At 55.2% G+C, this 11,550-nt stretch overlaps 4 protein-coding genes across 4 annotated transcripts; all 4 read left to right on the top strand.

The window, feature by feature from the left end:
* Nucleotides 1–1,845: 1,845 nt before the first annotated feature.
* K452DRAFT_273693 (uncharacterized protein) lies at nt 1,846–4,012 on the top strand. The gene is made up of 2 exons (XM_033539158.1): nt 1,846–2,464; nt 2,515–4,012. The coding sequence occupies exons 1-2, from the start codon at nt 2,032–2,034 to the stop codon at nt 3,744–3,746; spliced, it is 1,665 nt and encodes a 554-aa protein (XP_033395852.1). The 5' UTR covers nt 1,846–2,031; the 3' UTR covers nt 3,747–4,012.
* A 650-nt stretch (nt 4,013–4,662) lies between these two features.
* K452DRAFT_273690 (uncharacterized protein) lies at nt 4,663–6,519 on the top strand. Its single transcript, XM_033539157.1, has 5 exons — nt 4,663–4,855; nt 4,911–5,084; nt 5,137–5,370; nt 5,423–6,066; nt 6,125–6,519. Exons 1-5 carry the CDS (start codon nt 4,723–4,725, stop codon nt 6,371–6,373), a joined length of 1,434 nt encoding a protein of 477 aa, XP_033395851.1. The 5' UTR covers nt 4,663–4,722; the 3' UTR covers nt 6,374–6,519.
* A 1,123-nt stretch (nt 6,520–7,642) lies between these two features.
* K452DRAFT_230852 (uncharacterized protein) lies at nt 7,643–9,228 on the top strand (the record flags this gene model as incomplete). The annotated part of the gene is made up of 3 exons (XM_033537121.1): nt 7,643–7,982; nt 8,039–8,215; nt 8,267–9,228. The coding sequence occupies 3 exons, from the start codon at nt 7,643–7,645 to the stop codon at nt 9,226–9,228; spliced, it is 1,479 nt and encodes a 492-aa protein (XP_033395850.1).
* A 504-nt stretch (nt 9,229–9,732) lies between these two features.
* K452DRAFT_319687 (uncharacterized protein) lies at nt 9,733–11,158 on the top strand. Its single transcript, XM_033544256.1, has 3 exons — nt 9,733–9,859; nt 9,916–10,661; nt 10,749–11,158. Exons 1-3 carry the CDS (start codon nt 9,772–9,774, stop codon nt 11,061–11,063), a joined length of 1,149 nt encoding a protein of 382 aa, XP_033395849.1. The 5' UTR covers nt 9,733–9,771; the 3' UTR covers nt 11,064–11,158.
* Nucleotides 11,159–11,550: the final 392 nt, after the last annotated feature.

Raw genomic sequence — 11,550 nt, 5'->3', positions numbered from 1 at the left:
CAGATAGGCCAAGTGGAGCTGTGGGGCCGCACAGCTATCTGAGATGCCCCCTGATGCCTGGAGAGAATGAGCAAGAGGCGCCCAGATCTTGACACCGTGCAGACGTCTCTATCTAAATTTTTTTGTGTTTCAACTCCACCATACTGGAGGTTTTCCATGCCTTCAGCCCATCAGAACGGCTGGTCGATGGTGGCGGAACGGGACGAAGGAGCATCTCCTTTGCAGGGCTACGGCCAGGACCCCACCCCGAAGGCTGCAGTGTCCACTTTGCTGCATCGGCTTATGAATCATATCCTTCTTCGCATCTTCTAGCTTTGTCGGGCCGGCAGACCAAGCCGAATTCACCAATCAGCAGCATCTACGTGACTCTTGCAGCGGTGCTAAGGGTGCCCCTGCACGCGATATATGACTCGATTGTTTAGACTAAGGCAAATCCTGGGTGGCGCCAGTGAAAAGAAACTGCCGTGTGCCGGTCAAATCTTGGCGGGGATCTTTGAGGCCCCCGCGAGAGACGCGTGTGAATTGATCTCGTGGAATTTTTCCATGGGCTTCTTGGGGGCTGGTCAGGAGGCGACTGCTTCCAGCGGTGTACGAACCTGTCCGCATCGTTACATCTGGCCATGGTCCGTTTAACCGTCCGGTTGGGAGTGAGAGCCCCCCGGCCAGAGAATACGTGATTGGGTTGACGTTGCGTGCCAGCCACGCCAGCATGGAACGGCATTTGGTCGCGGGCCGCGGAGCACGCACTGCGGCGATCGATTCCTTGCTTCGTAGCGGTGTGTTGCCCCTTGATAACGAGGCATCCATGGGATCACGACCGTCTCGATGGCCCAAGTGCTCGTATCAGCTGGTGCTGTCGTTGGAAAGTCCGATGGCTCGAAGGCGAGACTTGAGGCTCTCGAGACGGCCTGACTGACGTATGTTCAGGAAATATCAGAATTCTGACTCGTAAAATGCCCCATGCTCTTTTACTGCGGTCAGATGGATAGGCAGATAATGCTTATAAATCCTTCGTAAGCTACTTGACTAGATATAAGCATAAATCCTCAGCGCAGCTAAGAAGCAATCCATAGAGAGCATTCGAACCTACTCACAAAAGTTTGTAGGTATGAACAGAGTGTTCGCGAATGTTCGATTCCGGAGCGACATGATACACCCGCATTTCTACGAAGCACTAACATCCGTCACCGTCAAGCGAGATTCACCGCCTTGTGAGACAATGACGCTTATACAGACGTGATAGAGTAGAAAAAGAAACTTAGTTAAGATACTTCTAGTATAGTGCGCTCTAAGACCTTTTTGACTGGACTTGTAGCTAGACAAGGAGTATTCTATAGGGACTGCTTTTGCCCTTCTCTAACTCGCCAGACGGTGAACAATATCGCTTAACGGTGATGCATGTCACGGCTACATGCTTAGCTGGGAGAACATGCGTGTAAGATCGACTCTATAGATGTGCCCTGACTCAGCCAGTTTCTCTGCGGTCATCAAATGGCTTTAGGCTGTGGACCGAGGGACTTTAACCTACATAGCCGAGTTATAGGTTTGATCACTCGCGAGCCGATTGGTGATATGCCGGCACGAGATGTAGAAGACAGGCAAGGAGGAGGTGAAGGTTCGGGTTCCACGCCACCGTCGGGCTGTGGAAGTCGCACAGTGATACTCCTATCAGGAGATGCGCTGCCGCCCCCACAAATCAAAGGCAACACTCGATGGAAAACTTCTTGGGCTGCCATAGGCCCTTCGGTTCGCGAGGCGCGCGGGTGTCCGAGCTTCTCACATGCGACTGTGAGTTTCGACATGTGACAGACCGAAACCGTCGGCCAACACCACGCTCAAGCATCACCGCGCTCTCTTCCACGCCGCTCTCTCTCATACCCTCACTCTCTCTTGTCATTTCATAGACTGCGCTTACATCCGCCTCCTCGCGTAGAGTGCCCCCGCAAGCCCTCAGCCTCGCCACTCCCTCGCTATCCGCGATCGGCATTCTCTGCGTCACCCGACCCGACAATCCAACTTTCTGTGTCCGTCATGGAGGTGCGGCAAGAACACCCACCCGCATACACAAACAACGACCCGGAATCTCTGCAGCTTCCCTCGGTACCGACCCAGGACCCGCCCTCAGCCAACGCGACACACCAAATCCACCTTCCCGACCTCAAATCGCTCGGCTTGCCTGTGTCCACGCAGCTGCGGAACGCCTCCAACCCTTCGGACCACCACCATGGCCACCCCATTGGGCCTGTCGCCTCAGACCCGCAACAATGGCAGACTACCGACGCCATTCAGCACCTATCCTTCCCCCGCGTGCCTTTGACTGCACCGCGCAGCGCCGCCGAAATGGACGGTGCGAGCCCTATGGATACAGAGAGCGTCATGAGTATGGACGAGCAGACGCACAACATGTCGCTCAATTCCAAGGAACTGTTGGCTGCCGAGGCGATTGTGGGCCTAGGGAACCCAGGTAATTTATGCCCACCCTGCCCCTATGCTGCGCAAACTAATGCGCGACAGACTTTAGGATGTCCCCCGCCGCCCACAACGCGAGGCTCCCATCTCCGTCGAACGTCACATCTGGCGAAGACCCTGAGCCTTTGCTGTCGCTGTTGACCTCGAGTCATCCATGGCTGGGCAAATCGATCAACGGCTCGCTGAACGCATATACATCGACCAAGGCATACTCTCCGCGCTTCGTCCAATACAGCGCTAATTTTGTTGAACGCAACGTAGCCAACACGGTGGGAAGTGTGGGTAGAAGGACCGGAGTTGAAGGCAGTATCCGGCGGTATTTGGGAGAGCGGCGGCTCAGCGACCACGATTCACAGAACCATAAGCGTCGGAGGATTGATGATGATGCTATGGATATTGAGCAAGGCCTACAGACGCCTCCTTTGAAGAGCGTCAGGGCAAGGAATGGCTCGGATGCTTCTATTTCCAGGGATGAAACACTCCCTCCATACGACGCCAACCGGTCTCCGGAGTATGAGGAGCGCACCGATGATGCCGACGGAGGACGCCTGGCCACGAGACAGAAAGAGAGTCAGAAGCAGCATTGGTCAACCCGAGTAATGATAACAACGTCTGGCCTAGGAGCTGCGTTATCAGAGAAGTCACTACGGAGCTTGAAATTCTGCCTCGGGATTTTGCGCGATGCGAATGCTCACCTAAGCAACGTGATGCGCGCGTTGAAGATGGTCCTTGAGGACTACGAAAACGCAACCAGGTCCAAGTCCCGCGACTCGAGCATGGCGTCTGCGGATGAGAAGGGCACCAGTTCCCCGCATCTCATGCGCGACGAGCGCGACGAGCAAAGCCGACGGCTGGCAGAGCGCATGAAGGCTCTCAGCGAAGACATATGGCAGACACTCAAAAAAGTCGTTGCCTCTGTCTCGCAATACACTGGCGGAGCCTTGCCCGAGAACGCCGGCGTGCTTGTCCGTAGACAGTTGCTCTCCGTTCCACAGCGATGGCAGGCTGCCTCTGCGGCTTCTTCGCAGAACGGCCAGAACAGGCAGAACGGCGAACCAGTAGAGGTCAGGGGCGCGAACCGCATGCTGGCGTTCGCGAAGGAAGGACTAGACATGATGGCGCAGGTCAGCATCGTAGTAGAAAGCACCATCGTCAGCGCGGAAAAGTGGCTGGACAGCTTAGGAAGGAAGAAGAACGGAGAGGGCGAATCCCCGAGAGACGAGAAGAGCGCAGACAGCCTTCCTTTTCACAACGGCGTGCAGCGCGAGAAGCAGTAGTTGGTTGATGGCCTTGCCGGCTTGAGGCAGCCGGCTCTTTTCGAACTAGTATATATAGGGGCTGGGCTCGGAAGGGACACAATCTAGGGGCGGGACATACGTCTGGCACGGCGGGGAATGGGCTTTTATCAGGCAGGGCCGAACTGCTGGCAGCAGCTTCACAAACGATACCCAGAAGACGAGAGGCGTACGGCGGCTGTTTAGTTGGTCGGGTTGGTTGGTTAGTTGGCGGGCTGGGTATCGGACGGTACAAAGCAAAAAAAAAAGTCGAATATCTCTTCCTCCTTTGTCTTTCACTTTCTGGTTTCTCTGACACTGTAGTTGTCTTTTACATCACATTCATTGGGGCCTACGCGGCGCTGACTGCACCTATGTAATGAATTCCTCTTCGAGACCAATGGCGGTACTTGGTATTGATATAAAGGCTAGCTAGTTGTTTGTATGAGAAGCCTATGTGAGCATGAACGTTGTACTGTATTGTGTTTGAACAGTGGTTTCTATACATCGTGATAATACAGCCGCAAAAGAAAATGACTCAATATTTACCCTTGGATCTTTTGTACTCTTGTACTCATGTAAGATACACTCGTGCTCTTTACATTCCCATCTTTATAGCCTGTTGAAAGTACTTGTACCCTCGTATCTTTTTATTTTCTCATTATGTGAGATAATACTTATAGCTTATACCCTTTCACCTATGTAACCGCATCCCTAAATACCAAGGGCAAATTCTCCGGGGCTTTAAAATCTACTACTAGGACTAAAAGCGGTTGAGGCTTGAGTATAATCTGATCTCACTACCAAATAGGCAACCCGGGTGAATATTCGACCGAGGCCGTCAGATCATGCCTGCTCACCGCCAAATGACTCAGGCGGCCACATGGCGGCGGGGCAGAACAACGCTTGCTCGCGACAGAACACATCTTGCGACAAGACCCCTCAATCCCTCTGTTTTTGTACCCAAAGGACCGCCAAAATGATTGACATTCAGGACTTCATTACGGAGCGCGGGGGCAACCCGGAGAAGATCAGGGAATCGCAGCGCAAGCGTGGCGCTTCCGTGGAGTTGGTCGACGAGATCATTGCCATGTTCGAGGACCACAGGAAAAGTGAGACAGCATCTGTCAGGCCTTTGGATACCCAGGACTGACACGCGCGACATAGCTCAGTACGAAGCGACGCAAATCGGCTCCCAGATCAACGCAGTCCAGAAGCAGATCGGCCAGAAGAAGAAGAACAAGGAGAATGCGGACGACCTTCTGAAGGAGAAGGAGGACCTCACGAACAAGAAGAAGGCCCAGGAGGAGCTTGCTGCGGAGAAGCACAAGGCGCTTCTTGGTATGTTTCGCGATTGAGATCCAGGAGGGCATGAAGCTCACACATGCCACAGTGAAGACTAAAACCGTGGGCAACTACGTGCACGAGTCGGTGCCGGTCAGCCAGACTGAGGACGACAACGAGACGATAAGGAGATGGGCTCCTGACGGTGTCACGGTCGAGAAGCGCGACTGTCTCTCTCACCACGAAGTCCTGTACCGCCTGGGCGGCTATGACCCGGAGCGCGGTGTCAAGATTGTCGGCCACCGTGGTTACTGCCTGACTGGCATGGGTCTTTTCCTCAACCGTATGCATCTCTTGCGTTTCACCGCAGCAGTCTCCACTGACACATCGACTAGTGGCTCTTGTCAACTACGGTCTGGAATTTCTCTACAACAAGGGCTACCAGCCCAACGCTCCTCCGTTCATGATGCTCAAGGAGCAGATGGCCAAGACCGCTCAGCTTGAGCAGTTCGACGAAGAGCTCTACAAGGTCACGGAGGACGAGAACAACAAGGACACCGACAAGTACCTGATCGCGACTAGCGAGCAGCCCCTCTCTGCTCTGCACTCCGAGGAGTGGCTCCAACCCTCCGAGCTCCCCATCAAGTACGCCGGTTACTCGACCTGCTTCCGGAAAGAGGCCGGTTCCCACGGCCGTGATGCATGGGGTATTTTCCGTGTTCACCAGTTCGAGAAGATCGAGCAGTTCCTCATGACCAAGCCTGACGCTTCCTGGGAGGCTTTTGACAGCATGATCGACACGTCCGAGGAGTTCTACAAGAGCCTCAAGCTGCCGTTCCGCGTCGTTGCCATTGTTTCCGGCGCGCTCAACAACGCCGCTTCTAAGAAGTACGATCTGGAGGCTTGGTTCCCCTTCCAGGGCGAGTACAAGGAGCTGGTCTCCTGCTCCAACTGCCTGGACTACCAGACCCGTGAGCTGGAGATCCGTTACGGAACCAAGAAGCAGACCGCTGTCAAGAAGGAATATGTGCACGCTCTGGTATCTCAAACGCCAATACACTCCCTTCAGACATATTGATGCTAACTTTGCATTACAGAACTCCACTCTTGCCGCCACCGAGCGCGCCCTGTGCTGTGTCCTCGAGAACTACCAGACCCCCGAGGGCTTCAACGTCCCCGAGGTCCTGCGCAAGTACATCCCCGGGCAGCCCGAGTTCCTGCCCTTCGTCAGGGAGCTGCCCAAGGACACGACCTCCTCCAAGGCGGCGGGCAAGGCCCCCGGCCCCAAGCCCAAGGTTGCGGCGCCCGGCGAGGCGGCCGACAAGCTCAGGGACCTGAAGGTTTAGACGCAGGATTTAGCCGCAGAAGGTGCGCTTTCTTGCATACGCTGGCGTCACAAAAAATACTAGAGACACTGCTGCTCTCGAATATCCTATTGAATGGCTTAGCATAGAGTCGATGGAAAAGAAATTTAAAGATGATGTTCATGCCGTTTGTGCCGAGTGTGTGGTTACGTGTCGGTCGTCAGTGGTGTTGACGTGTCGTGCTCTGGCTGCGAGTACTGCAGTTGCAGGGGTAGATCCTGTTGTTCTTATCCCCCACTGTGACGGTACTTTGGAAGCGAAAGTGTCAAGTCGCTTCGAATGTAAAATCCGTCACCGCGAAGCGAGATCCACCCTCTAGCAAGACGGGGGACGATATAAGCAGTTCCTACGGATTACTCCTTGCCTAGCTCTAAGCCCGAGTCTCGGGTATAGGTGAAAAGATTTTAGAGCACATATAGACTAACTCTACGTACATACTTGATATACTACCTATAGTCTCGTAACGTCTATTACCGCTAACTAGGATCTAACGTCTAGTAAGACGGGGAACGATATAAGTAATCCCTATAGATTACTCTTTGCCTAGCTATATACCTAGGTCCTAAATATAGGTAAGGGGATCTTAGAATATATACGCCTATTTCTTAATATTCCTTACCGTCTACTATTTAGCGAGATAGGGAGTAATATAAGTAGTCCCTACGGATTACTCTTTATCTAGCTCTAAGCCTAAGTCCTAGGTATAGATAAAAAGGTCTTAGAACATATATAGACACTAATATCTTAACTAGGTCTCTTCTTCTACTCTGTACAAGTACTACCATCTTGTAAGACGATGAATCTCGCTTCACGGTGATGAAGTTAATGACGATGTGGAGGGGCGACAGGAATGATGGGCGATCGGCGGGAGCTTGTTCCTCAGGGCGATCCCTGCATTTGGAGCTACTCGTGACAGCCAGGCACCACCCCGTTCCCGGCCACCTCAACTCCCTCAGCTTGCACAACATCTTCCTCCCTTAATCCGTTCGAATTCCATCCAGCAGGAAGGGAGGAGCTGCAGCAAGTCGCATCATCACGCATTCTGCCACCATGACAAAGAACTATCCCGGATCTTGCCGGCCGCAGGCCTCAAACCGTCCCCAGCAGTCTGATGCCGAGGTTCCCATGAGCCTGCCGTACTCGCGGGGATGGCCCAGCCTCTTCCCGGAGACGGAGCACATGGCAACACCCGAGGCGCAGATGAGCGCAGACACGCTGTTCGGCAACTCGGTTTTCACGGAGCAGCAGCGCATGCGCGTGCAAGTCCCCCCGGTCCCGCCCAAGATTCTGGAGACGCATCAAGCACGCGAGCGCCGCGAGGTCAAGCCCGAGGACTACACAAAGCCCTTCTGCGACTTCCTGACCGATAACCCGACGGTTTTCCATGCCGTCGAGGCTGTGGCTAAGCAGCTCGAGAAGGCGAGCTTCTCGAAGCTGTCGGAGCGCGATTCGTGGAAGCTGCGCCAGGGCGGCAAATACTACTTGGAGAGGAATGGTAGCAGCTTGATCGCATTCGTCGTGGGTGATTCATACAAGGCTGGCAATGGAGCCTCTGTTATAGCTGGCCATATTGATGCGTTGACGGCGAAGCGTGAGTCGTAGCCTGTCAGTGCTGGGGGAGAAGCGCTTGCTGACGAATTATTGCAGTCAAGCCGATTCCGAAGCTGAACACCAAGGCTGGTTACGTGCAGCTGGGTGTTGCGCCATATGCAGGTGCCCTGAACAGCACGTGGTGGGACAGGGATCTCGGCGTCGGTGGCCGCGTGCTCGTGAAGGAGTCGTCGGGCAAGATTGTGACCAAGCTCGTGAAGCTTGGCTGGCCCAGTAAGACTGTTCTGATTTTGTTCTGAAGGCGCACATACTAATGGTTCGAAGTTGCTCGCATTCCTACCCTTGCTCCCCATTTCGGCGCCGCCGCCAATGGCCCCTTCAACCCGGAGACGCAGATGGTCCCCATCATTGGTCTTGACAACAGCGACATCTCCGGTAGTTCAGAGGAGAACTGGAAGCCTTCTCTGCTTGGTGGCGAGGGTTCCTTCACTTCGACCCAGCCGCAGCGCCTTGTCAGGGCCATCTCGAAGGAGCTTGACATCGACCCCAGCACCATTGTCAATTGGGAGCTGGAGCTCTTCGACACCCAGCCTGCCACCGTTGGCGGTATCGACAAGGAGTTCATCTTCGCTGGCCGTGTCGACGACAAGCTGTGCTCTTGGTCTGCCATCCAGGCCCTGCTCAACAGCACCGACGCTAGCACCAGCGCCACAGCCGAGTCTTCGACTCTCAAGATCGTCGGACTCTTCGACAACGAGGAAATCGGCAGCTTGCTCCGCCAAGGCGCACGCTCGAACTTCCTGCCCACCGTCGTCGAGCGCATCATCGACTCCTTCGGCACCTCGACTCCGTCCCTGGTGTCACAGACGTTCGCCAAGTCGTTCCTTGTTTCGGCAGACGTGATCCACGCCGTGAACCCCAACTTCCTGAACGCGTACCTGGAGAACCACTCGCCGCGGCTGAACGTCGGGCTGGTCGTGTCGGCCGACTCGAACGGGCACATGACGACCGACGCCGTCAGCACGGCGCTCCTGCAGCGCTGCGCCGACAAGTGCGGCCAGAAGCTCCAGGTTTTCCAGATCCGCAACGACTCGCGCAGCGGTGGCACCGTGGGCCCGATGCTGAGCTCGGCTACGGGCATCAGGGCTATTGACGCCGGTATCCCACAGCTTAGCATGCACTCGATTAGGGCCACGACGGGCAGCCTCGACCCCGGCCTTGGCGTCTTGATCTTCCAGGGCTTTTTGGACCACTATGAGAGCGTTGACCGCGAGTTTGCTGAGTAGTTGCTTGTTGCGCTGTTGGGCTGTATAGTAATGGGTGCGTGTGGGTGTGGGGGGATTGTACCATTTTCAGGCGCTTTTTGGCTGGCGCAAATCATCATGGCATAGAGCTCGCGAAGAATATATATATGCGTAAGGTTCGTCACCGTGAAGTGAGGTTCATTGTGATGCGAGATGGTGATGCTTATACGGAGGAGAAGAGGCCTGGTTATGGTGTGTAAAGCCTCTATGCGCTCTAAGTCATTTTCACCTATACCCGGGACTCGGGCTAGGAGCTAGGCAAGAAGTACTCTATAGGTACTGCTTATATTGCCCTCTGTCTCGCTAGATGGTGAATCACGGATCGCGGTGAACTATAATCTTGTACCACTTTGAATCTTGTCGTACCTATCACTTCACCCATGTCGAACCCGGAGCACGGCGAAGGCGGACCTCCGAGCGATGAAGCACGGACCCCGAAATTTAGAGACAGAGCCAAGAGCGTGGAAGCTGCCGACTTCAGCGTCGCCTGCTAGTCCCGCTCCAGACAACTCCTCCCCGCCCGCAATGAGCTTGACACAAAGGACCTGTCGCGCGGCGCTCCGCCACTCTGCGCGGCGGGCTTTCTCCACCACCAATGTCTGCCAGCGGCAGCGTAAGACCAAACGGAATGCCTCGGCCAATGCGCCTTTGCTAACATTGACTACGCAGACTTGCCTGCCTTCAATGAGTCCTCGACGCCCGAGCTCGGCGCGCTCCTGGACCAGGCATCGAAGCGGATTTTCGCGCCGGCGCACCTCAACAAGGCGCAACAGGACCTCGTCTACAAAACCAAGATGCGGGGACGGTTGGAAGCGGACCCGCTGACCATGTCGATCGGCCAGCAAGAGATCACGCTGGAGCACATTAACCGGCATAAGGAGGTGCCGAACCGGTGGGGGGTGTTGAAGGGGGCGATGGCGCAGTCGAAAACGCGCGAGGACTGGGAGAACGTGGAAAAGCTGGTCGAGGCGTTCCACGGCGCCGACATGACGCTCAAGAGCGCGTGGCAGGAAAAGTTTGTGCGCAGCGCGTTCGACGCCGGGTTCGGGGACGTGGTGCTGCTGGCGCTGCGGAGCGTGAAAAAGTCAGGCCTCAGTCTGAAGGACCTCTATGTCACCCAGCGCGTCATGTGGGGCATTCATGAGAACGCGCAGACGGGCGAGTGGGCCGAGGAGCCCACGGCCAAGGCGCTCAAGTACGCAGAGCAGGTCGTCGACCTCATGGAGGCGAGCGGCCACTGTGGAGATGATTTTTGCACGGTCGACGACACCAGGACGCAGCCCTTTGTTGTTGCGCTGCCCTTGGAGATGGCTGCTGTGCTGGCGTTGAAGCACAACAACGGCAAGGACGTCGATGGCAAGGTCAAGCTGTACGCGGCGCGGCTGATGCACAACATGAAGCACTGGGGCACACCGGTACGTTTGCCCTGCCTACCCAGCTACCCACTGATCCGCTCCGTCGAGCGGCAGCAGCAACACCGCTAACACATACATCCTCCACAGCAAGAGTCATATGAACTCGAGGACTTCCACAAGCCGCCACCTTCCAAGAACGAGTCGGCCTCCGAGACGCGGAGCCGGAAATTGGGCGACGCCAACGACAAGATCTCGCGCATGCTGCCCATGTGGCACGCGCTGACGCTGGCGCGCAAGGTCCTGCAGCTCGAGATGCCGTTGATCGAGGACGCGGAGCGTATGTCGGACCGGCTGGAGGCTGACATCGAGGCCCGGATCCGCATGGTTGAGGCGAACCTTCTTCCTACCATTGATAAGGAGGAGTATTGGTCTATCAAGGCGTGGCGGTCTTGCGTTCGGTAGTGCCGTGCGCTGTATAGATAGGGGTGGGGAGCTGTGTGGAATCGAACGCAAGGCGTCGCGTTTATGCGCCGCGCTGAATGTAAAAATATTCTGTGCTTTTTGTCACTGTCTCTCCCCGTTATTGCCTACGCTCTGATAACCGCACCCCACATTGACATTGGTGCAGAGCCTCGAAATCGACAATGACGATTCCGGCAACGAGTACCTACCACACGCTACTCATCCCACTGAAGTCAAACCCCCATTTCCCAGTAAAAATCTCCCTACTACTAACTCCACGTATATATAACTGTGCAGCAGTTCGTAAACAGCCCAGGCAGTGCAGCATCCCAAGCCCCAACAGTAAATAACAACAACAACACAACACAAGACACATACTCAAGCTCCAACGACACCACACGACATGCCCACGCCACTACTTCTATTCCTATTTCTATTCCACTCCAACCCGAAAAGATAAAGCATGCAAACGCAGCCCGCAGGACGC

This window comes from Aplosporella prunicola (assembly GCF_010093885.1).
Source record: "Aplosporella prunicola CBS 121167 unplaced genomic scaffold K452scaffold_17, whole genome shotgun sequence".
NCBI classification, from domain to species: Eukaryota; Fungi; Ascomycota; class Dothideomycetes; order Botryosphaeriales; family Aplosporellaceae; genus Aplosporella; species Aplosporella prunicola.
Note: the sequence above shows the minus strand (reverse complement) of the source record. Positions and strands in the feature narration are given on the sequence as shown.